The sequence below is a fragment of the Lynx rufus genome, unplaced genomic scaffold (genome assembly GCF_022079265.1).
Source record: "Lynx rufus isolate CCGP_SWC_20201006 ecotype Redwood Valley unplaced genomic scaffold, mLynRuf1.p SCAF_7, whole genome shotgun sequence".
NCBI classification, from domain to species: Eukaryota; Metazoa; Chordata; class Mammalia; order Carnivora; family Felidae; genus Lynx; species Lynx rufus.
Window position 1 is genome coordinate 54,135,642 of NW_025814889.1, and position 26,631 is coordinate 54,162,272.

Consider the following 26,631-nt stretch of genomic DNA (forward strand, 5'->3'; position numbering starts at 1 on the left):
TGATCAAAATCACATATTTGGTTTACCTATTACTTGTCAAATCTTTCTGAAAGTGAAGTCTCCAGTAAAAAGATAGAAGAAAAAGACTCCCAGTATTGTCTGTCATTGTGATAGCTGTGGGGTTGTGTTTAACCTCCAATAAAATCCTGTTTGAAACACAAATGGGTTTTTCTGTTGCTTGAATTCTCATTGAGATTATTCCTACTTTCCCCCTTGAATTTATGAGAATATGACTGGAATTTAAATGCATTTAAGATCTCTAGGAAGCACTTCATTTGACTAATTAGATTCAATTAGGGTTACTTTATCCTCTACCCTTCAGAAGTTAGGGGAAAGTTCTGACCCAACAATTTGTCAGTACTTTCTGCCTTTCCAGTACAACAATCTATATGCAAAATTGCCTTTAGGCTCACCACCCTTTTGACTTTCCAAAAAATTAATCAAGGCTTCATGCTCACTTGACTATCCAATTCTTGGCTTCCAATTTTCATATCTCCAAGGGCAGCACTTCTATTCAGTATAACTTAGTCATTTGCCTACCTATTCCAGACAACTTCCATAGAAATACCATATCCTTCTTCACTTAAAATATTCCCTTCCATGCAAACTATGGATTCTCCCTAATTCTCTGGGTTAATTTCCAATAGTTGGGGATCAGGTATTCTACTTACAATCTACTGAGTACTCACAAAGTTGGGAGCCATTTTCTTATCACCAACATTAGCAATATAATCAGCTTATGATCAATCATTGCCCTCTTCCACACATTTCTGTCTTTGATTTTCAAACTTTTTCCATCTTTTCCTTGTCCATAACCCTACTAATTGTATTATTGAAGGGTACTGAGAATTTGAAGAATAAAGCACCCAGAGTCTTTGAAGCCAGGCCATAAATTAACATCCAAGGACTATACTTAAAAACCCCTATTTTATATTCATGGCTCTAGTGCTTTTCACTGAGAATGCCCTGTTTAATCCATGGTCCCACTTGGCCCCTTAGTGAAGGCCTGGAAGAGACATGATGTTAGAATCCTAAAGAGAACTCTGTGTACTGTGGAGACATTTTCTTAATACTGGCATGACTATAACATTTGGGGATTACTGGGGAGTTCTTTTACCAAATCCTTAGTAAGAAATCATCCCTTCCTAATTACTCAAAATAACGTCCTTTGTACCTGAGTTTGGTTATATTGGTCAATAGGCTTGATACATAAAGGATTCCTCCATATTATTCCTAGTGAAAAAGTAAAGTTTGATCATCAGATAAGTACTGATTCAAATTCTCTTCCAATTCCTTCTTCAATAAATAGTCTAGAGTACTAAGAAGTTTAAGCTTAAGTGAATTGCTTTTTTTTTTAGCCTAGCCTTAAAACAGGATTTATTTAAGCCACCTATATAAATAAACTGCCTGCCAAATCAAATCTCTAAAATCATTTGTTCCTAAGATTTCTTCTCCTGTGCTCTATTCATTAGGGTATTCTGTTGTGTTGAACCTCCCCGGTGATAACATCATCTATCCTCTAATCTGTCATTATGTTCTTGGATGTTGTGTTTGCTGTACAAAGTAGTTCCAGTATGCCTGCATAGTTCCTATTCCCCTAGATTCTGCCCCAATTCTAATGGGTAGCTCCAGGTTTTGCCCCCCACAAAACTATATTTTCTGGATTCTCTGAGTAGCCTCTCCCCAGAAGATGTTTCTGACACTTAGTAGGATTGTTAAGGAGAGTAACTAGATGTTTTATAGAAAGTAAAAGTGACTGGGAGAAAATTATTTAAAAGAATTTATATTAATGAGAAATTATTTACAGAGTTTCAAACATTAATTTTTCTATTCTTTTCTAATTTTTAAATTAGGAATGAGTTAAATGTTAATAGTGAATAGCTTTTTTTCTAGAGTAATAGAGGAAACAATTTTGCCTTTCATCTATTAAACAACTGTATGTTTTAAAAACTAAACATTTTAGCTTGATGGGTGAGACTTCTTTAGCTATAATGAAATGATTTATAACCCAGTCATAATTTACAAATATATTCTGTAATATCTCAACAACTATTTTTTAGGTGTTTTATAACTGTAGTTGTGTGGAAGTAACTGGTGTCCAGAACAAAAATAATTCAGTGAATTTGGGTGAATGCCCAAGAGACAATCATTGTACAAAAAAATTTTATATTTATGTACTGGTGCAAGTCTTGAATTATTTTTTCTCTTCATTGGGAAGCACCCCAACTATCATGCTGGTTTTTAAGTAAGTATGACTTTTTAAAAGCACTTTAATGTATATTTAGACAATAAACACACCTAATAATGTACATATTTTCCATAATATATTAGGAACATGAAGTTATATTTTGTTACATTTTAATTTTCTAAGAATGCATTTTCTTAGGATTATTGTGATACTCCAGTGCCATAATGAATGATAAAAAGATTTCATATTTTCTCCTCTTATGAAGAATTTTGTGACATGGAGTGACTGAAAATCACTTCAATTCTGAAAAAAAAATCCATGTTGTGATTCTAAAAGAACTTCTAATTTTGAGATGCCTTACACCAGGATAAGCCTGTCAGAGTGAATCAACCATTGATTTAATTGAAAGAAAACATTTGGGAGCCAGACTGTGTAATGTAAACCATCTACAATATTCTAAAGTTTTCATATACCCTCAAAATTGCTTTTGACTTGGTCTCTCAATTACCCTCATAGATAAGAAAAAAATGTATGAGCAGAATTCATTCCTTTTTTCACTCATTAGACTAATACTTACACCATGCTTGAAGAATATTCCATGTTGAATAAAACAGATACACATTAGAATATTACAGGAAATAATGATGTAAGAAAAATAAGTTTAAAAATAAATACATAATTAGAAACTGTCATTAGTACTAGTAAGGAAAAAGAACAACATTAAAGAAAATAAAGAGGAAAACCTAATTGAGGATTGAAGTGAGGGGCAGTGAGAAGAGGACTCAGAGACTTCTCAAAAAAAGCAACATTGAATCCTAAAGTCTAAAGAATAGGTTAACATTAGCCAAATGAAGAACTTTATAGAAAAAGAGCATCAGTGCCAATTCTTCAAGACCAGAAAGAACTGGAGTGTTTGAGTTGGTTGGAACATACTGGGTGAGAGGGCTATGACATAAGATAAGATTGGAGAGTTAGGAAGGGAGAAGATCACACAGACCATGTTGATGAAGTTAATTGTTCAGTTACCTAAAACTGAAAACATATTAAAACTTGCATGCATATCTCAAAAATATACAGGTGTAAATATGGTAACCTGGGTTAACATCCAAATTATACTTTTAGGACCTAGGTAGTTAACCACAAGTTCACTGTCAGCCAACAACATGACATGGAAGGGAAAGAAAACAAATGTGATAAGTTGTGTTAAAATGAATATACATGAGTAGACAGAATCTATAATTGTTTAAATTTTATTCTTACCCCAAATCTTGTTAAATTATTTATGCTAATTTGTTCTACAGCTATGTCTCCACCTTAATATAAAATGTCTACTCAAAAACAGAACTCTTCCATATTTGCCAAATTACACATTAATTATCAGAAAAAAAAAACTCCCTCAAAATTCTGCATTAGCTTTATCTAAGTCTTAGCTTTTTAAAAAAAAATGTTTTAGTGCTTTATTTTTTAATTTTTTTAAATGTTTATTTATTTTGCAGAGAGAGAGAGAGCAGGGGGAGGGGCAGAGAGAGAGGAAGACACAGAATCTGAAGCAGGCTCCAGGCGCTGAGCTGTCAGCACAGAGCCTGATGCGGGGCTCTAACCCATGAACCATGAGATCATGACCTGAGCTGAAGTCGGACACTTAACCGACTGAGCCACCCAGGTGCCCCTAAGTCTTAGCTTTTTAATTTAAAATCTTTGCAGAGTGAATAGAGGGTTTTAGAGAACACTGTTTCATCATTGATGACATTTATATTTTACCTTATTAAGTGGTTAAGATAAACATTACCATCAAAAACATTTACTGATCTCTCACCAGCCTTTAATTTTAATGAAAGAAAACTTTTGTGAAGCAGACTGTAGAATAAAAATATGAACTTCAGTCTATTAATGATTTTCCAATGCTTACATCATAAGGCTATTATTAAAACTAGACTAAGCAGGAATGATTATATTCACTCATTCATTATATTCATTTTGTGTGTCAGACACAATTCTAGGAGCTGAGACAGAACTATGAACATAAGTGATAAAGGCTCCTCTTTTACTAGCTTCCAGTGAGGGTGAAAGACTGGATGGGTATAAAAGAAGAAACAATAAATAAGCAAGTAAATATGTAAAATAGAAGTATTAAGCACTAGGAAGAAAAATAACTCAGACTAAGAATATAGAAGTGGGGCAAATAAATGATAATAATTCAAATATTGTGCATTGGAATTCACTTGATAAGAGAGCACAATAAAAAATGAGGGTATAAGCTATGCTGATCTGGGTACAAGTGAAGAGCATGGTCCAGATAAAACATACCCTGTGGGTCACAGTAACAACTTTTGAGTTTATTCTAATTGTATTAAGAAGCCAGCAGAGCCATTAGGCATTAAAATTATACACCTGACTTATCCAATTGTAAGATGACTCTGGCTGTTGTGTGGAGATCAAGTTTTTGGGACTCAAGGATGGAATCAGGGAGAATGGAAGGCTTTGATAGTTCTTCACAGGATGGGAATTTGATTGAGGATAGTGATGGTAAAGGAATTAGAAAGTGATATCAGTTTGTCTTTGATCTGTTTTTAAAACCAAGTCAATAGTATTTGCTGATGGATTGAATGTGGCATGTAAGAAGAAAAATTTAAGGATGATCTCAAGGTTCTGGCTCAGCTCTAAGAAGATGGTGGTACTTTCAACAAACTGAGGCAGACTAAGGAAGGGTAGTTGAAGATAGTGGATAAGCAAGAATTTGTTCTATCCCTGTAAGTCTGAGATGCCTATTGATGAAATATTGGAGCTGGAGACATTAAATTTGGAATGAATAACACACAGATGTTATTTACAATCTTGGTAATGTTGAGACCTTCTAAAGATTGAATAAAGATAGAAATAAGATTCTAGAACCAAGACCCAGGCACTCTACTCTCATAAACCAAGAATAGGAGGAGAATCCATTGAAGGAAACTAGGAAAGAGATTCCATGAGGTTGGAGAGAAACCAAGAAGGTGTGTCATGGCAGTTAAAGATTAGGAAGTAATTGTTGGATTTCATTATGTACTTGTCACTAGATTTAACAAAAGTAATGCATAAAGATGGGAGGAAAGAAGGGCTGTTTTGCAAAGAACTAAGAGGAAATGCAAGAAGGGGAAGTGCAAATACTCAGGGAAAATCCTTCATATTAGTAATGTTATATAAAGAAGCAGAGAAGAGATGTGGTAAGCTAGCAAGGGTGTGGTGTCAAGATTTCTGTTTATGTTAGATATTATAGCATGCTTGTGTACTGATGAGAATTACCCAGTAGAGTTTAAGGAAATTGATGGTACAGGAAAGAAAGGGAACATGACAGGGGAAGGTGAAAGGGGATATGAACAAGTGCATGGAGTTTATTCTATAACAGAAAGGAATGTCTTCTATGTGAGTAAAAAAAAGTTACATGTTTAGCTTTACTCATACAAGGGTTTTGAAAGTTTGTTCTGATTGCGTCTACTTTTTCTGCTAAATAAAATGCAAGGTAATCAACTAAGAGAGAGGAGGAAAAAGAAGTAGCTTGAAATGAGATCAGAAAGTGGGAACTTGTAATCTTTAAGGTTGGGAGAATAAACTGGGAAAGTGGGCTAGTAAAATACAGTAGGATTGTACCAGAGGCCCTGGGGGGTTGTACTTATGAATTTAAAATGAGCTTAGTCAGAATGTTTGAATGATTTCCTCAACTCAGCACAGCTCTGGAGGGGTCGAATGAAAAAGGTAGGGGTTGGATGAAAGCATTTTTGCTTGCCTGGGACAATAACGGATGAGAGGGACATGAAAGTTTAAGGTATATGAAAGGAAGGATGATAATGAGAGAACATGGTAGGTAAGAAATTAGGCGGTGAAAATGGAGATGGGTGGGTACAAGGTGGAGGGTGGCAAGGTCCTGAAGAGCCCTGTGGATCTGAACTTTGTTGGAGTTGGTTTAGTGGATACAGTGAAGTTAAGAGGTGTTATGAAGAAGGGAGCTCAAAGCTGATAATTAGGGAAGCATGTACTGATTGGCATGACCATGCAGTGGGTGAGATAACCCCAAATGGGTGAAGAGGTCAAGAAACATGTAGGCCAGAGCTTTGAGAGGATGGTTTACATGGATTATTAAAATAACTACGAAGAGTGGCAGATATAGTTTTGGGAAAAAAATCACAGCCTAGTACTAATATTGCCAAGGAATGATGCAGGGGTGGGGAGTGTTGTGCTAGTCCATAGATATTTCAGCCAGTAAGTTAGAGAATGATATATTAGAGTGGCACAATACTTGAGGGAAGTTAAAGGTCTTTCAGAGGAGGCACTAGGGTCTGCAGGTAGTAAAAAAACAAGGAAAGGAAAAGGCAAGAAGGACATCTATTCTTGAGGCCCAGTGAGACTGCAGGCTGTGAGAGAAAAACAGCCCCCACTTGAAAGAGTTGCATTGAAAGAGAACCATCAGGGGGAAGCCAGGCTTTGTTAGAGCAAGAAAGTGAAAAATTTCCTAAGAACATATGATCTAAAGATTTTCCTGGTAACAAGGGATATAATGGAAGAGTTTGAGTGCTGTAAGAACAAGAGACTGGGTGTGATTAAAGAATGAACTAAACCATGTAGGAACCCAGGGACTCAGGAATATGGAAACTGATACTAAGAGAGGTTACATGATTTCTCCAAGTCACTTATTCAATATGAACCACCATTATCTCCTTATTCAAGAATAAGAACTAGCATGGAATGTCATAAGAGACACTTAGACATCTGTTGAATGACTAAGTCTGCTTATCTCTATGAACAAATACAGTCATCCAAACAGTTCAAATAAAAAAAAAAAAAACCTTTGTATTAGTTAATCAAGTATTTCCATAGAAATGTTCCATAGAAACAGTCAACTCCTCCCTATCCTGCCATTACTGCTGGATAATTCATTTCACTTGAAATGTATTAGGCTATCACAGGTATGGTAGTGTCATCATCTCATTGGACACAGAAAAATGGAATGGTGGAAAGAAATTTCTAAATGGAAGAGTGAGTTAATTTCTAAAAGAGAGGATACAAATGTGCTTGCTCCCTTTAAAATGCCATTTACATACATTAGACACTAGAATACACAGGTATCTTTTTTGACCCTCCTGGTTATATTCCATGGCTTATGAATCATATTAGTGAACTTTGCTTTTAGCATAAATGGCAGAAATAAGATGGTAAAAGAGTTCTTCTCCTCACACCAAGACCTCAATAAAAGCATCTGCTGTATCACGTGGCCTGTGTCAACTGAATGGGTCACAGGAGATCTGTTTCTTTGTAGGCATAATAAAGTCTGTTTCAATCACAAACTGATAGGATTTCAAAGGATCAATTGTGAAAATGCTAAACTGTCTTGAAATCTCAACATATTGAAAAATAAGAGAATAATAATTATTATCACTCATATGTTCCCGTTTTAAAACAACTGAAAGACAACTTGAAATGTCAGCCATTCACTTGAGGGTTTTCATTTGAACATGAAGAAAAATGCCACTGAGTATTTGTTTGTTTGTTTGTTTGTTTGTTTGTTTGTTTATGAAAGAGTAAATAGGGGCAGAGAGAGAGAGGGAGGGAGGGAGGGGAAGAATCTTAAGCAGGCTCCATGCTCACCATGGAGCCTGATGCAGGGCTTGATCTCATGACCCTGGGGTCACGACCTGAGCTGAAATCAAGAGTCAGATGCTTAACTCACTGAGCCACCCAGGAGCCCCAAGAAATGTTTAAGTATTGAACTTGGTTTGGTATTTTGGAGATGTTTAATGTTTCTTTGCCCTTATTTTATTTCAGAAATGTTCAACCTCAGCTGAAATCCCTTGCAGTGGGTTTCCATTCACTAACTATACGAGCATTAGGTATGCTAAATATAGAGATTAAAAATTTAAGATATAAATTTTCATGCCAAAGCTCACAGACTGAATATAATTAATTTCCAATTATAAGAAATGTTTAGAAGTTACAATTCAAAATAATTTCTATTTTTGTTGTAAATAAAAAATGAGAGGAAAACTAAGTAACTTAAAAGAGAATTTGTTCATTCTAGTTAACGTCAAGGTTTAACTAGAACAAAGAGTCATCATATTTGTTTTACACTCTTTTTAACACAAAGATAAGTGATCCCCCAAGTTTCTCTACTTTTAGAATTAGGAATGTTACTTCCCATAGGCAAAGTGGAGGGCCTTCCTTCTACACAAAGACGTTAATGCCCAAAACAGCTTGGAAGTACTGGGTATCCGGTCAGGCTGAGATTGTGTGAAACAACAGGAGCAGACTTTTTGCTTTCCCTCTTCTCCAAGGCTGGGGACCCTAACCTTTATCAGAAGTTAAAAATGAGAGAGGAAATGGGAACTAAATGGTAGGACTGAACATCTGGGACTAAAGGAGTGTTCTGAACGAAAGAAAGCTCAGGAAGTAGTGTTTTATGTTGTTAAAGAGTAGGGCTGTAGACTCCAGAGGTTAGAGTCCTATTTCTAAATATTCAAATGAGGTGATTAGTACAAGATATAGGATATCGCCCTTTTCCCCTTGTTGTCATTTGCCATTTATACCACACAGATTTCCCTTGCTAGCTCAACAACTCCTAACTTAACTCCTGTGCAAGCCCCTTTGTAAGATGTATTAACATAATATGCTTATTCCTGGGAAGTAGGAAAAGAGCACCATTCCTCTAGGGATTGGGGTAGAAGACTGACCATGGCCTGGAGGCAGCCACTGATGGCAGAAGGAAAAGTAAGCGAGAGGGGCCAGTCCCTGGGATCCGTGCAAGCAAAAGGAAGAAACATAACTCTATGGCTAATTGCATTGGAGAAGTTGTACAGGAAGTATATTTGAGAAGGCCACAGATCCTTAAAGGTAGAAAGAGGAAATACAAAACACATGGAGAGAAGAAGATGGAGGTGCTGCAGGATTCCACTTAGTTCTCGACCCAGCCTTCCTTCTGTTCTTCTCTAATCTCACAGCTCTGTCTGTCCTAGAAGCTTCCTGCCTCCACATATGATGGAAATGCCTCACTCCTAGAAGCTAAGCCATAGAAGCTAGCAGATGAAATAGAATGTGGAAACAAGCACTCCTCCTTAGATTCTGAAATAAGATTGAGACTAGAGGAAATTATTCTAATGCCATAAAACAGAAAGCAAGGAATTTTACCATCCTAATTGAGCACATTATTTTGATGTGTCCAATATATGGTGCAATAGAACCTAACTGCTTTTATGGGGAGAAAAAAAGTGCATCCTGAGTAGTGAACTTTCACAAATAATTTTCTTGAATACAAAATATGTGTAAATTGTGAGGAGTCCATAGAGAATCATTAAACTGAAAAGGATAATAAAAAAATAGATAATTTGAAGTTTTAAAATTCTAGTAATGACTTAAGACCAAGGTTGTTACCTAAAACATTTAATGCATTAAGTTTGGTCAGTTTGGTCAGACTGGTGGTATTATATGGGGAAAATAAATTATTGGCATGCATTTTTCATTTTTCAAAGGGTGGCTGTAATTTGTGGAAAGCTGCAAATTTTTCACCCATTTTCTCAGTACCAGTTTTCCTCAGATATGTTTAGCCCAGACACCAGAATTTTGTCATCTCCGATTTTTCACTCTCAGAAAATTGAGACTAATTAAAAGTAAATGGAATTAATAAAATTTGTGAAATATGAATCACTACCACTTTTATGTAACAAAATAAAAATTGTCAGCCACTCATCAAAATACAAAAAGAACAAAGTAAAAACATGGCCACTTCAGTTCCACCATATGCAATATAGATCTCTACTGGCATGTCACTAAAATTTTATTCAAATTACTAGTCCTTTGAACTAGGAGTTTATCTCAGAGTTTATTAAAATAGCAGTAGGAATATATGGGCACTTCTTCTATAAGGTAGCATATGTATTTCTAAAAAGCTTTACATTCTGTAAAACTGTACACTACAAATAAAACCTGGGTTAGGCACAGACCACTAGACACCTAGGCATCATTGTCATCAGAACATTAACAGAAACAAAATTCAGCCACCAGCCCTAACTTGAACAGCCCATGCTCCTTCAGGAGATTTTAAAAATGTGCACAATCAATGGAGAGAAAATGCAGGATTGTGGGCTTTAATGACACCAACAAAGTGGAAGGGGAGCTCTAAGCCAAGAAAGGACAACCTGCCAAGATGCCTAGAATTCTGTGAAGCTGAGCCTGTGCTTGTCTGCGGAGGAAGAGCTAGTGTTGGCATTTACCTTCTAATTTTTTGTTTGTTTATTTAGTTTTGAGAAATTGAGCATGAGCCGTGGAGGTACAGAGAGAGAGAGAGAGAGAGAGAGAGAGAGAGAGAGAGAGAGAGAGAGAGAGAAAGAAAGAATCCCAAGCAGGCTCTACACTCTGTGCGGAGCCTGACACAGGGCTTGAATTGTGAGATCATGATCTGAGCAGAAATCAAGAGCTGGACGCTCAACTAATTGAGCCACCCAGGTGCCCCTACCTTCTAATTTTCTTAAAAATAGCGTACAAGACTCTCCTGACTTTGCAGTAATTGAGTTGAGAACATTTACCTTTCCCTGTGAAGTTATAATTCTACTCCCATTCCTCAGCTTTCCTTGCCTAAGAAAAATTATGTACGAACCAACATAACTTTCATATTTTACTCACAACATTCTCCTTTTCACCAGTCAGGCTTAAGTTACTTGGGAATCATAAGAACAGAGTGTACATGCGTTTAATGTTCCATCTTCTCTTCCCTATGTGTGGCGGGTGAGGTAGATAACAGATATCTATGCTATTATATGTGATTTGAGCCTTTGAGATTCCTAACAGTCTCAATTATTGAGTAAATTTAGGTCAAAACAATGGAAGAGTGCTTTAAAATTTTCAACTTTTACTTAATCTAAAATGTATCAGTGTGGAATATCACATAGTTATGTTTGAAACATGTTCCTTGAATTGACCTTTTCTCATCTCATGTTGCAGGAGGAATTCCAGCGCCTATATATTTTGGGGCTCTGATTGATAAAACATGTATGAAGTGGTCTACCAGCAGCTGTGGGAAACGAGGGTTTTGCAGGTTGTATAACTCCAGATTATATGGGTAAGATGTCATAAATATATTTCTTGAATTGATTTTTTCCTCTGACTATATTAATTCCTAAAAGATGACATGTCATTTTCGGTATAATAATGATTATAAACACCATTTAATGAACTTTGTATTCATGTTGTATCAGGCAGCATGGTATCTCATTTTAATACTCTTAGCAACTGTAGGAGATGGATTTTTTTCCTTTTTCCTTAAATATGAAGAAATAAAGACTCAAAAAGAATAAGTAATTTGTTCAAAATCATACAGTAAATAACAAAAAGATCTGGGATTTGTACTCAGGTTTTTTTTTGTTGTTGTTGTTTCTAAAATCTCTCCTAATACTAAAGTATTAGTAAAAATACTTTATATCTACAAGTATTAGAAAAAAAAACTCTGGTAGAAATTAGTAAAAATTAGTAAAAATACTTTACATCTACAAGTATTAGAAAAAAAAAAACTCTGGTAGAAATACTTTTAATTATCTAGGAAGCAGGAATGTGTTGCTCAGTATGATCCTAGCCCCTAAAACCACAGTAGAAAAAAAAAAAAAACAAAACTCTGTGTCCCAAAACTGAGGCAAAGTTCAAAGACAAAAGGTAAATTGGAAAAAGAAGGTGTAACTTATAACCATCGAATATATAAACCACATCTTTATCCATTCATCAGTTGATGGACATTTAGGCTCTTTCCATAATTTGGTTATTGTTGAGAGTGCTTCTATAAACATTGGGGTACAAGTGCCCCTATGCATCAGCACTCTGTATCCCTTGGGTAAATTCCTAGTAGTGCTATTGCTGGGCCATAGGGTAGATCTATGTTTAATTTTTTGAAGAACCTCCACACTGGTTTCCAGAGCGGCTGCACCAGTTTGCATTCCCACCAACAGTGCAAGAGGGTTCCCGTTTCTCCACATCCTTTCGAGCATCTATAGTCTCCTGATTTGTTCATTTTGGCCACTCTGACTGGCGTGAGGTGATATCTGAGTGTGGTTTTGATTTGTATTTCCCTGATGAGGAGTGACATTGAGCATCTTTTCATGTGTCTGTTGGCCATTTGGATATCTCCTTTGGAAAAGTGTCTATTCATGTCTTTTGCCCATTTCTTCACTGGATTTCTTGTTTTTGGGGTGTTAAGTTTGGTAAGTTCTTTATAGATTTTTGATACTAGCCCTTTACCCGATATGTCATTTGCAAATATCTTTTTCCATTCTGTCGGTTGCCTTATAGTTTTGTTGGTTGTTTCCTTTGCAGTGCAAAAGCTTCTTATCTTGATGAGGTCCCAATAGTTCATTTTTACTAGTAATTTAATTGCCTTGCCTTTGAAGATGTGTCAAGTAAGAAATTGCTGCAGCTGAGGTCAAAGAGGTTGTTCCCTGCTTTTTCCTCTAGGGTTTTAATGGTTTCCTGTCTCACATTCAGGTCTTTCATCCATTTGGAGTTTATTTTTGTGTATGGTGTAAGAAGGTGGTCTAGTTTCATTCTTCTGCATGTTGCTGTCCAGTTCTCCCAGCACCATTTGCTAAAGAGACTGTCTTTTTTGCATTGGATGCTCTTTCTTGCCTTGTAAAAGATTAGTTGGCCATACATTTTTTGGTCCAATTCTGGGTTCTCTATTCTATTCCATTGGTTTATGTGTCTGTTTTTGTGCCAATACCATACTGTCTTGATTACACGTTTGTAGTAGAGGGTAAAGTCTGGGATTGTGATACCTCCTGCTTTGGTCTTCTTCTTCAATATTACTTTGGGTATTCAGGGTCTTTTGTGGTTCCATAACAATTTTAAGATCATTTGTTCTAGGTTTGAGAAGAATGCTGGTGCAATTTTGACTGGCATTGCATTGAATGTATAGATTGCTTTGGGTACTATCGACATTTTAACAATGTTTGTTCTTCCAATCCATAAGCAGGAAATCTTTTTCCATTTCTTTGTCTCTTCTTCAAATTCCTTCATAAGCTTTCTATAGTTTTCAGCATATAGGTCTTTTATATCTTTGGTTAGGTTTATTCCTAGGTATTTTATGATTTTTGGTGCAATTGTAAGTGGGATCAGTTTCTTTATTTCTTTTTCTGTTGCTTCATTATTGGTGTACAGAAATGCAACTGATTTCTGTACATTGATTTTGTACCCTGCAGCTTTGCTGAATTCATGTATCAGTTCTAGGAGTCTTTTGGTGAAGTCTTTTTGGGTTTTCCTATGTAGAGTATCACGTGGTCTGTGAAAAGTGAAAGTCTGACTTCTTTGCCGATTTTGATGGATTTTATTTCATTTTGTTGTCTGATTGCTAATGCTAAGACTTCCAACACTATGTTAAACAACAGTGGTGAGAGTGGACATCCCTGTCGTGTTCCTGATCTCAGGGGGAAAGCTCTCAGTTTTTCCCCATTGAGGATGATATTAGCTGAGGGCTTTTCATATATGGATTTTATGATGTTTAAGTATGTTCCTTCTATCCCAACTTTTTTAGGGTTTTTATTAAGAAACCATGCTGTATTTTGTCAAATGCATTTTCTGCATCTATTGACAGGATCATATGGTTCTTATCATTTCTTTTATTAATGTGATATATCACATTGATTGATTTGTGAATATTGAACCAGCCCTGCAGCCCTGGAAAGAATCCCACTTGATCATGGTGAATAATATTTTTTATATGCTGTTGAATTCAGTTTGATAGTATCTTGTTGGGAATTTTTGCATCTATGTTCATCGGGGGTATTGGCCTGTAGTTCTCCTTTTTTGTGGGGTCTCTGTCTGGTTTAGGCATTAAGGTAACAGTGGCTTCACATAATGAGTCCAGAAGTTTTCTTTCTATTTCTATTTTCTGGAACAGCTTGAGAAGGATAGGTATTAACTCTGTTTTAAATGTCTGGTAGAATTCCCTAGGGAATCCATCTGGTCCAGGACTCTTATTTGCTGGGAGATTTTTGATAACTGATTCAATTGCTTCACTAGTTATGGGTCTGTTCAAATTTTATGTTTCTTCCCATATGAGTTTTGGTAGTGTGTGGGTGTCTAGAAAACTGTCCGTTTCTTCCAGGTTTTCCTATTTGTTGGCATATAGCTTTTCATAGTATTCTCTGATAATTCCTCATATTTCTGAGGGATTGGTTGTGATAAATCCATTTTCATTCATGATTTTATCTATTTGGGTCTTCTCTCTTTTCTTTTTAGAACTCTGGCAAGGGGTTTATCAATTTTGCTTATTTTTCTTTTTAAAAAATGTTTAAAATGTTTTTATATTTTTGAGACACAGAGACAGAGCATGAGCAGGGAAGGGGCAGAGAGAGAGGGAGACATAGAATCCGAAGCAGGCTCCAGGCTCTGAGCTGTCAGCACAGAGACTGATGCAGGGCTTGAACTCATGGACTGGTAGATTGTGACCTGAGCTGAAGTTGGACGCTTAACCGACTGAGCCACCCAGGTGCCCCACTTATTTTTTCAAAAAAACAACTCTCTGTTTCATTGATCTATTCTACAGGTTTTTTTTTTTTTTTGGATTCCATATTGTTTATTTCTGCTCTGATATTTATTATTTCTCTTTTTCTATTGGGTTTGGGGTTTCTTTGTTGTTCTGCTTCTAGTTCCTTTAGGTATGCTGTTAGATTTTGTATTTGGGATTTTTCTTGTTTCTTGAGATAGGCCTGGATTGCAATGTATTTTCCTTTTAGGACTGCTTTAGTTGCATCCCAAAGGGTTTGGATTGTTGTGTTTTCATTTTCATTTGTTTCCATATACATTTAAATTTCTTCTTTAATTGCCTTGTTGACCCATTCATTCTTTAGTAAGATGTTGTTTAACCTCCATGCATTTGGAGGTTTTCCAAACTTTTTCCTGTGGTTAATTTCAAGTTTCGTAGCATTGTCATCTGAAAGTGTGCATGGTATGATCTCAATTATTTTATATTTACTGAGGGCTGTTTTGTGACCCAGTATGTAATCTATCTTGGAGAATGTTCCATGTGCACTTGAGAAGAATGTATATTCTGCTGCTTTAGGATGAAAAGTTCTATATATATCCGTCAAGTCCATCTGGTCCAGTATACTAGTCAGGGACACTGTTTATTCACTGATTCTCTGTAAAGATGATCTGCCCATTGTTGTAAATGGAATATTAAAGTCCCTGCAATTACCACATTCTTACCAATAAGGTTTATGTTTGTGATTAATTGTTTTCTATATTTGGGTGCGTCCGTATTCCGTGCATAAACATTTATAATTGTTAGCTCTTCTTGATGGATAGACCCTGTAATTATGATATAATGCCCTTCTTCCTCTCTTGTTAGAGTCTTTAGTTTAAAATCTATTTTTTTCAGATATAAGTATGACTATTCTAGCTTTCTTTTGACTTGTAATAGCATGATAGATGGTTCTTCATCCCCTCACTTTCAATATGAAGATGTTGTCAGGTCTAAAATGGGTCTCTTGTAGACAGTAAATAGATGGGTCTTTTTTTATCCATTCTGATACCCTGTGTTTTTTGACTAGAGCATTTAGTCCATTTACATTCAGTGTTATTACTGAAAGATTGGGTTTAGAGTCCTTGTGTTATCTGTAGGTTTCATGCTTGTAGTGATGTTTCTGGTGCTTTACAGTCTACAACACTCACAGAGCCCCCCTTAAGATCTCTTGTAGGGCTGGTTTAGTGGTGATGAATTCCTTCAGTTTTTGTTTGTTAGGGAAAACCTTTATCTCTCCTTCTAGTCGGAATGACAGACTTGCTGAATAAAGGATTCTTGGCTGCATATTTTTCCTATTCAGCACATTGAAAATTTCCTGCCACTCCTTTCTGGCCTGCCAAGTTTCAGTAGATAGGTCTGCTACTACCCTTATGTGTCTATCCTTGTAGGTTAACGCCTGTTTATCCTTAGCTGCTTTCAGAATTCTTTCTTCATCTTTGTATTTTGCCAGTTTCACCATGATATGTCATGCAGAAGATCAATTCAAGTTATGTCTGAAGGTAGTTCTCTGTGCCTCCTGGATTTCAGTGTCTGTTTCCTTCCCCTGATTGGGGAAGTTCTCAGCTATGATTTGTTCAAGCACACCTTTGGCCCCTTTCTCTCTCTTCTTCTTCTGGAACTCCTATGATACATATATTGTTCCATTTCATTGAATCCCTTAGTTCTCTAATTCTCTCCTTGTGATCCAGAATTTTTTTTATATCTCTTTTTCTCAGCTTCATCTTTTTCCATAATTTTATCTTCTATTTCACCAATCTCCCCCTCTGCCTCTTCAATTCTCGCTGTCAACCACCTCTAGTTTATTTTGTACCTCATTTACAGCATTTTTAATTCAGCATGACTATTTTTTAGTTCCTTGATCTCTGCACCAATAGGTTCTCTGCTCTCTTCTATGCTTTTTTCAAGTCCAGAGATTAATCTTATGGCTGTTATTCTAAATTATATTCAGTTATACTGTTTATATCTGTTTTGAGCAATTCTTTAGCTGTCCTTTCTTCCTGGAATTTCTTTTGAGGAGAATTCTTCTGTTTCATCATTTTGGCTAGTTTTATGTCCCTTATGTGTTTTAAAAGCTTGTTATGTGTCTTGCGCCTCTGAGAACTACTATATTAAAGAGGGGTAATACACTGTCCAGGGCCTGGCCCTTCAGGAGATGTTTTTTGGAGAGTGTACTTGCTGTCTGTTGTTGTGAGTTTGGTTACTTTATCTCCCTACTCATAGTGATGTTTTGAACCCTTCACTAGGTGTGCTTTGATTTGGTCCTTGAAGTATCCCCAGAAAGGAAAACAAACAAACAAAAAACACACAGAAAATAAAAACACTCAAACACACGCATAAACAAAAAAACAAAAACAAAAAAAACCAAACATAAGCTACAAGTAAATAAAAGGGTGGAGGAGGTATTGATGGAAGAGGCCTTATCCCATACAAAGAGAGAAATGACAAGGGAGGGGAAAAATAAAGAATAAAAATTGACCAGAAAAACTATATGGCTTAATCCAGAGAGAAAGAGTAAGAAAAATAAAGAAGGAGTAAGGGAAAAAGAAAAAGAAAATAAAGTTATCCATACAGAGAAACTGTAGGGCTTAATCCAGAGAGAGAAAAAGGAGAATAAAGAAAGAGATGTGGAACATGTATCAAGAGAATGGATTAAATATGTCTGTTTAAACAAGCCAACAACCAGAGTAACCAGACTAGAAGAGGGAAGAGATAAGAAGGAGAAAAGGAAAGAAGAATGTATCTATATAATAAGAATTGTCTGAGAATTAAATCAGGCAATGCAACAGCGCTGGTCTGGAGTAGGGGCCATCTGGTTCATCAGTATCAATCCCACTCCAATAGATACACAGTTATCAGGTGCGGAGGGGCGTGGTATGGTGTGCGCTGGCCTTGCCTCCACTGTGCCCCCCCCCCCGGCTGTCTGTTGCTGAAGTCCCACCTTGTTGGTGATGAGGAGAAAATGGTGACACCCCAGTCTCTCCTCCATGGGCCAGGTGTCCCAAACCACTCTGTTTGAGCTGTCCTCACTGTGCTGCGGCTGCAAATGAGGCGTTTTGTCTTGCTCCGCCAACTCCTGTGTCCTGGTGCTTGGCTGGAATTCAAACTCCCGCTCTGTGCGCCCAGTACTGGGGAAGCAGCACTCCATGCTGCCCAATAGGTGGTCCCTAACTGGTGGGCACAGGCCAGTCAGCTGACCCCAGTCACAGTCCGGAGAAAGCCCCTCAGTTAGAGATTGCCTCTTTCTCTGTCCCAGTCTGTGATTTTTTTTTCTTGTCTAGATACAGACCTATGCTTCCCCAGCTGCTCCTTCTCTTCCCTTTGTCTCTCTGCAGAAGGGGATCCCTCTCCTCGGTTCATTTTGTCTCTTCCAGTTCACAGTCACACACCTATGACCCATCAGGTTGTCCTGGTGGGTCCCTGGAAGCCACAGTCTCTTTTCCTCCTGGACTCTTGGAGTTCAAAGTCCTTTAGCTTCAACACTACTTTGTGAGATGAGGGAACTTTGGATCCCCCTACTTCTCCACAATGTTGGCCCCTCCTCCTAGAAAGGATCTTAAATACACATTGCCAAGTGAAAGAAGGCAGTCTAAGAAAACTACTACTTTCTGCCATGAAGTTTGCAATATTGCAGCCAGCTGGAGATAACTAACCCTCTTTAGAACTCTTAACACTTTGAAGCTCACTCAAGGCCCTTATCACTTTCCTTTTGGTCAGTTGTGTTCATTGCCTAAAGTACTTTGAAAAGTACTGCCTAGACATTGTCTAAAGTGGAATTTTAAAAAAGAGCAGTGTGTTCTCCAGTGAAGAAACAGCAAAACCTAGTCACCTTATGATTTTTTGGATTTAATATCTGAGGTAACCAGACAATTGTTCATTCATTTTATCTAGCATAAAAATAATGTAAACAATTCCTACTCCAAGAAGTAGAAATCTACATTATGATATCAATACCTAACCTAAACCCAGTTTACTCAAGTTTTCTTAGCAACAGTTACATAATCAGAAACACATACTAATTTTTCTCAGTAACAATAGAAATTCTGAAAAGTTTAACATTGTTGTAGAACTACTTGACATAACCCAAGGATGAGACAAATATATTTGAAGGTTTAAAATATTTCTTTTATTATATGTGGGACACCACAACATTCTATTGTAATTTTAATAAATTTAAGCTTATATGGCTCAAAATTCTATAAATCCATTCAGCTTCAATTAAGCCTAATAATTGTTCAAATATTTTTTGTGTGTAAAGCTTGTCAATTAGTTAACAATGTCATGAGGCCAGTGAGTGTTTCCTAACCTACTAGGTCAGTGACAATCAGTCTTTCTTGTTCATTATAATCACATGAGGAGCTTTAAAAACTGCAAATATCTGTGTCCCATCTTCAGAAATTTTTATTTAATTGTTCAGGGACTGTGGCATGGGCATGGGATTTAAAAAAATCTCCTGGTATAATTCTAATGTGCAACCAAAGCTGAGAATCATAAGAATCGACCATATGTGCAAGATAATTTAATGTAGCTTTGTTAAAAACTTCCAGTAGGTGGGCTAGATTCCAAAATCTATAAATAACTCACTAAACTCCACATCCAAAAAACAAATAATCCAGTGAAGAAATGGGCAGAAAACACGAATAGACAGTTCTCTTAAGAAGATATCCAGATGGCCAACAGGCACATGAGAAGATGCTCCACATCACTCCTCATCAGGGAAATACAAATCAAAACCATAATGAAATGTCACCTCATGCCAGTCAGAGTGGCCAAATGAACAAGTCAGGAAACTATAGATACTGGAGAGGATGTGGAGAAACGGGAACCCTCTTGCACTGTTAGTGGGAATGCAAACTGGTGTAGCCACTCTGGAAAGCAGTGTGGAGGTTCCTCAAAAAATTAAAAATAGGTCTACCCTGTGACCCAGCAATAGCACTGCTAGGAACTTACCCAAGGGATACAGGAGTGCTGATGCATAGGGGCATTTGTACCCCAATGTTTATAGAAGCACTTTCAACAATAGCCAAATTACGGAAAGAGCCTAAATGTCCATCAACTGATGAATGGATGAAGAAACTGTGGTTCATATACACAATGGAATACTACTTGGCAATGAGAAAGAATGAAATCTGACCATTTGTATCAACATGGATGGAACTGGAGAGTGTTATGCTAAGTGAAATAAGCCATACAGAGAAAGGCAGATACCATATGGTTTCACTCTTATGTGGATCCTGAGAAACGTAACAGAAGACCATGGGGGAGGGGAAGGAAAAAAAAAAAGAGAGAGGGATAGAGCCAAACCATAAGAGTCTCTTAAAAACTGGGAATAAACTGAGGGTTGATGTGGGAGGGAGGGGAAAGTAGGTGATGGGTATTGAGGAGGGCACCTGTTGGGATGAGCACTGGCATTGTATGGAAACCAATTTGACAACAAATTTCAAAAAAATAAATAAATAAAACTAAAAAAAACAAAACAAAACAAAAAAAAACACTTCCACTAGGCCATACAGCATGGGCTGTGGATTGCATTTAGCCTATAAACTACACTTTGGCTCCTGGTTCAATCTAAATGAATTCAATTTGATGATCTGTTAGTTAATTCATTTCCTTCATAGTCTCTTTCCATTACACATGAACTAATCCATCTTTGAGAAAGCTAAACATTCCAAGTATACCTTACTTTTATGGAAAGCATTTAGGTAGATCATTAATCATGCTTAGTTTCTGTGGCTTATATATTCCTTTTAAAATAATTTTAAAAACCCTCCTATGTATCAGTAAAAATAACCACTAGAATTGCTGACTGAATATTCTTATGTATAATTTCAAGTCCCATTTTTTTTTCCTCTTAAGGTCTTCTGCATACTGGAGAACAACACTGTAAATTGTTTTAAATGACTGAAAATGGAAATTTAATTTCTTTCTCTTTTAACAGACATACCTACTTGGGCTTGATTGTGAGCTTAAGATTTTCAGCACTTATTCTGCTTGTTGTATTAATTTTCACTATGAAGAAAATATATCAAGGAAAAAATACCAAGGCATCAGAAAATGGAAGAAAAGATATGAATGAAGCAAACTTAGAACCCTTAAATAATGATGGATATTTTGTACCTTCTTCAGACAATGAAGCACATATGTAAGGGGAAGAAAAGAATATGTTGCTGTGTTTTACACTAACATTGTATTAAAGTAGTAGGATGTTATTTTGACCAGTTCTTGGTCTTTTCACTGAGAGTCCTCGCACTCTTCATTTATGAAGGTACAGCAAATCACCTATGAATTTGTCATAATGAACCAGACTATATATAAAAAGGAATGAGAGTACTCTTTGTTCAGGGTATGACTATGCATTTTAGGTGAACATTAATGCAGATGATCCATACAAATTTATAGTGAGAGGTATGGTTAATATGTAATAAAAAATTTTTGCCCAGGTAATTGTAACTCAATAAAACCAGTGACTAGAAAATAGAAGTAAAAAGGAAGGAGAAAAATAAATAACCTTAAAAAAAAGCCTAATACTTTTTTTTTAAACCAGTTTGGCCCATGTTACTCAAACATGAAGTTAATGTGATGGAGGCTTTATACTATGATGACATCTGTCATTCATGTATTAAGTCATGTATTTCACAGACCTCATTAATTTATAATTTGAAATTGCATTTGACCATGAACCCCTGATGTATCCTCTTCCAACTTTCCATTAAAATACTAGTGAAGAAGTAGACATAATTGAGAATTTGCAAGCTATGATTGCCAGACAGCATATTACAGAATGTGTTAAGTTTCTTTCAGGCCCATGGAAGTGGATTAAGAAAACTGACATTAACTTGAGAAACCAAAGCCCATTACAAGGTGTATCTTCATTCCATTTGCCCCCTGGAAGACACGGAGTTTGTACCAGATAACTTACCAGCTGTTTCTCAATTACGTGTGTGTGTGTTTGTGTGTGTGTGTGTCTGTGTGTGTTTGTTTGTTTTTGGTGCACCAAGAGACAGCTTTCACAAATAAGATAAGGGTGGATGAGAACAAATGTTTGAATATTGTGTTTGTTAAGTGACAACAGCTTTATACTGACTGCTAAAAATTTGTAGTTTTTATACTCAATAAGGTTAAAGGACAATTTTTGGCATTGGAATAACCTGTAAAACTTTTTTTTAAAAGGAACCAGTTATGTACCCACCCCTAGAGATTCTGATTCAAAACAATTTTTCATGTATCCTAGACATCTCCTTTAAAAAAAAAAGTCTAAGGGCGCCTGGGTGGCTCAGTCAGTTAAGTGTCCGACTTCGGCTCAGGTGGTGATCTCGCGGTCCATGAGTTCGAGCTCCGCATCGGGCTCTGTGCTGACAGCTCAGAGCCTGGGGCCTGTTTCAGATTCTGTGCCTCCCTCTCTCTGACCCTCCCCCGTTCATGCTCTGTCTCTCTCTGTCTCAAAAAAAAAAAAATAAACGTTAAAAAAATTAAAAACAATATTAAAAAAAAATTCTATATAGAGTCCCTGATAAAGAGATACAGAAAACCACAGGATAGGAGAAGGTATTCCCGAGTATGACAAAGTCACATAATATGATGCTTGCTAGAATCTGAGAATTAGCCTACCAGTTATGTATATTCAACTATTCTCAAACTGTAGCCCTGAGAAGATTTATTACTCCCACAAACAGAGATTTGGAAAAACCACCAACATGCTCAGTTACTATGTTACAAGTCTGGTGTGACCTTGTCTCAAAAAAAAGAGAAAATTATGAAGCTGTTTTTTAAAGCATTATAAAAAAAATAAAGGCAACATCTTGAATATTTATTCGACAATTTTTGAGTGTCAAATATATTTCAAGTATAAAATATCTGTCAAGCAAAATGAAATATAATAGTAAGCAAAACAAAACAAAACAAAGGACCCTATCTTGTGGAGCTTATACTTTAAAGGAAACAAACATTACCAATGTTATAAAATTAACTGTTATAAAATTATAAAATGATATAAATTAAAAGAATAAATTTATATTTATAAATGTGATATGTGCAGTGAAGGAAAAGAACATTAAAATATGCCTCAGATTATTTGATCTAGTTCAGAATCCAAGAATCCAGAATATTAATCCTTAATTCAATGACATTTATTAAACAGGAATACAAATCCTAGGGGAAAGCAGAGGGGAGTGGGAATTCTACAAAAATATGAATAAGGAAAGTTTGCAAGGGCACAAAATAATGCAAGGGTGTAATTAAGACACACATTGGATAAGGTTAAAAGAAGACAATGGCCAAAAAACCTTATCAATGATGAAATTGAATTTGAAAATTTGTGAAAATGTGGAGGAAAAAGATAAAAAAGCAAATTATGGAAAAAAGGTAGGTGATTTAGAAGTCAGATGGCAATTTAGAGGACAAACTAAAGCACCAACCTAGGAAATTAGATATATTTGAAGAGGAAATCAGATCTAGAAAAGAAACATTAAAAATTTAGTGGCAGAATGCCTTTCTGCTGTGAAGAGAGACTTCAGTATACAGACTAAGACTTTTTATTTGCACCCTGTCTTTACATTCCCATCCATTTTCATGCAGGGGGAACTTTGACTATGATATTTCTTCCTTCTGAATTTTTTTCCACTTAATTAACTGCGTCTCAGCATTCAGATCTAGGCTCAATCACCATTCCTTCAGTGTCTCTGACTTCTCTGCTTAAAAGTCCTCCAATTATATTTGTAGCAACATAGGACTTAAAAAAATAGTGATTTTACATCTATTTATGATTTGTTAACTGTCTCCCTCACAGTCATATGCTCTAGGAAGGTAGAAATTGAACTCATTTTACCTATTTTATTTCCAGCATTCAGCTCAGTGTCCTACACATAGCTGGTGCTTTATCAATTATTTTTGAATGAAGGAATAAGTGAATGAATAAATGAACTCCAAAAATGCCACTCATAAAAACAATATGCAAACATTTTAAAGTTCCATTAAGGTCATTGGATAGGGAGTGGGGACTCTAGATGTTTTGAAATTTTTCTTTAATATTTTTAAATGAAAAAATAAAATTTTAAAACATTTATTTTCTTATTTTGAAAGAGAGAGAGAGAGAGAGAGAGAGAGAATGATCAGGGGAGGGGCAGAGAGAGAGAGGTTGAGAGAGAATCCCAAACAGGCTCTGCACTCTCATCACAGAGCCTGACATGGGGCTCAATCCCACAAACCATGGGATCATGATCTGAGCTGAAATCAAGAGTTGGACACTTAACCAACTGAGCCACCCAGGTGTCCCTAAGAAATACTTCTCAAAATGTTAAAAACATCTTTTGACTGCCATCTACATGCTAAGCACAGGTAACAAAAACATTTATGAAACAGAGTCTTTGCCCTATGGGAACCCACAAAAGAGTTGGAGAAACAGGCATGTAAACATATGATAATATACACTATAATAAATACTATTCTAGAATAAACATGTCCTTGTCTCTCATTCACGGGGACCATTCTCATCTCTGTTTCAATTTCAACATAGGTATTTTTGTATATTTTACCAAAAATTGAGAATTAATAATAAAAAAATTCCAGTGAGAAGATCACTATGCAAGTGGTGCATTTTCAGCAACACTGTGGAGCACTCCTGCCCCTAAGTCATAGATGGATCTTTGACCCCAAACCAATCTCCATTATTAAACCTGATGTTGCCCCAAGTTCCATCATTAGAAGTTTATTCTTTTGAATTAACACTTGGTCTTCACTTAAATTGGAAGGGATCATGTATTATTAGTCATGTAATAGTGTGAGTGAGATTCCAATCTTTTCTCTAGAAGCAGGTTTGTGATAATGGGAATGGAGAACATGAGGATATTCCGAAAATAAGAGAAAAGGTCACAGAAAAGTGAGATTATAAACACCAAAATATCCTTTGTCTATTTTTAGGATTGATATTAATGACACAGTCCTATACATTTTAAATCTGCAAAAAAATGTTCCATTGAGTCACATTCACTTAAATAAATGTCTTCATTTGTCTAATGAATTTGTCTAATCATTTGTCTCATAATCTGTTTAATATCTGAGCTTGATTCTGATGGTTTGTCTATTCAGACAGTGTGTTTTATTGTTTTTTGTGTGTCTTATACTTTTTTGTTGAAGTCCATAAATGTATTATAGGACAGTCAATACTGAGGTGAATATCTTCTTTATTTGTAGATGAGTCCATCTTTCCTTCGGCTAGGACTGTATTGTGGGGTTTGTTGCAGAAGTAGAGCTGGGTTTGGAGTTTGTTTTTGCTATAGATACCCTCAGTGTACCTAGGGCTTCAGATTCCTCCAGGGAAACCTTGTGTTTAGAGTTCTACTCCCTATATGGATTTGGTTCTCCCTTTTGTTTTGTTACCCAGAAATAATCTGTGTCTTCTAGCTCTCCCACTGTATTCCACTCTTATTCTTACTAGATGCTTGCTACTATGGTGGGGTTTACAGGTATAGAGGAAGGAGACTGAAACAAACTCTGTGAACCTAGGTCTTGGGAGTGAAACTTTTCTTTCTTGCTTCCCTTCCCACTGGAAAGAAAGGCTGTTGTTACTTAGTGGAAAGAGGGGGGTACTAGTCTGTGTAGAATTTGAGCAGTGCCTGCTGTTTTCTCTCCCCCAGCCAGCATTAATAGTGCTTTTACAAGATTCTCTAATGTTCCCTGAGGATGCCTGGTTGGGCTCATGGAGGAATCACCTGCAAGAGGTGTAAAACCCTTCTCTTTGCCACCTTTAGGACCTTCACATGCCAACCCACATATGGTCTTTACGTACTCATTAAAAATTTCTAGCTGAATCGTTTTACTAACTTATACGGCATTGAGTGGTTTCTGCCCTAAGCGAGTAAATGTTAAAATTCTGTTTCTCCCTGCAGAAGCCTTCCTTCTTCAGCTTTCTAGTTAGCTGCTTGCACACTAATATCAATTCACTGATGGGTTTGAGAAAAGTTATAATTTGCATTTTCTTAGCGTAAAGTTGTAGGTGCAACAATCCTTCCTGCTCTGTGCTTGCCTGAACTGAAACAGGAAGTCTCACTCTTATTCCTTTAATGAAAAAGAAAATGTGTTTCAATTAACTATGAATTTGCAAGACCATTTTAGATAACTAGAGAGTAGTTCTCTTCCTTTCCCTCACTTGATTCTAGTCAGTAGATTCTCCAATAACTAGTATCTTATCTATTTGGTAAACAGATCTTAGTACACATATCATTTCTAAAGTAACTCATTCTATAGGCTCAAGTTATCAGGCAAGAAGGCTTTTAATTTTTTTTTTATTGAGTTCCATCTATCTTCTTAGTTAATTTTTTCTTTTAAAGATTGGATTTTTTAAATTAGAGTCTATTTTTATTAACTCAAAAAATTATCCCTGGCAACTGTGCATAAAGAGTTCTAGTGATGTTCTTCTAGCAATATTTCCCATACTCTTAATATGATCTTTTCATTAATATGAAGTCTCTAAACAAACTGATAAGGAAAAGAACAAATAATGCCATTAAGGATGAAGGTAGAAGAAAAGGCGTAATCTTGCAAATACATCTGATATTTGGAATGCCTGCACAAACATATCCAATGTGGTGAACTTGTTAGAAGTCATTAGGTGTATATTACACCAGGTCTATATGTTATTTTTCTCACATGTTTCAGGAAAATATACAGAATTATGAAAACAATGAGGTTTTCCCATCATGTGAAAGCCAACTAAATATCTTTTCTGTATATTAGCCTATTCTAAGAAACTTGGCACATTAGGTATATATGTACTGTTTGGAAGAATGTATCTCTTTCTCTCTCCCCAGCAACATCCTTTCCTCCCTTTCAAGTAACTTACACTACTGTCATTTACTTATAAAAAATGATATTGGTGAAAGATGTCTTTTGAATTTACCAAGTTGACATATCATTGGAACCAATC

The 26,631-nt window shown here is 36.2% G+C and overlaps 1 protein-coding gene across 1 annotated transcript in view; it reads left to right on the plus strand.

Moving 5' to 3' along the window:
• SLCO1B3 (solute carrier organic anion transporter family member 1B3) overlaps window positions 1-20,857 on the plus strand; it is a 69,287-nt gene extending 48,430 nt beyond the window's left edge. The window contains exons 12-15 of the mRNA XM_047066902.1: window positions 2,061-2,245; window positions 7,985-8,049; window positions 11,150-11,267; window positions 20,650-20,857. Of these exons, the coding sequence (XP_046922858.1) occupies window positions 2,061-2,245; window positions 7,985-8,049; window positions 11,150-11,267; window positions 20,650-20,857 (576 nt within the window). The remainder of the gene's footprint in view (window positions 1-2,060; window positions 2,246-7,984; window positions 8,050-11,149; window positions 11,268-20,649) is intronic.
• The last annotated feature ends 5,774 nt before the right edge of the window (window positions 20,858-26,631 follow it).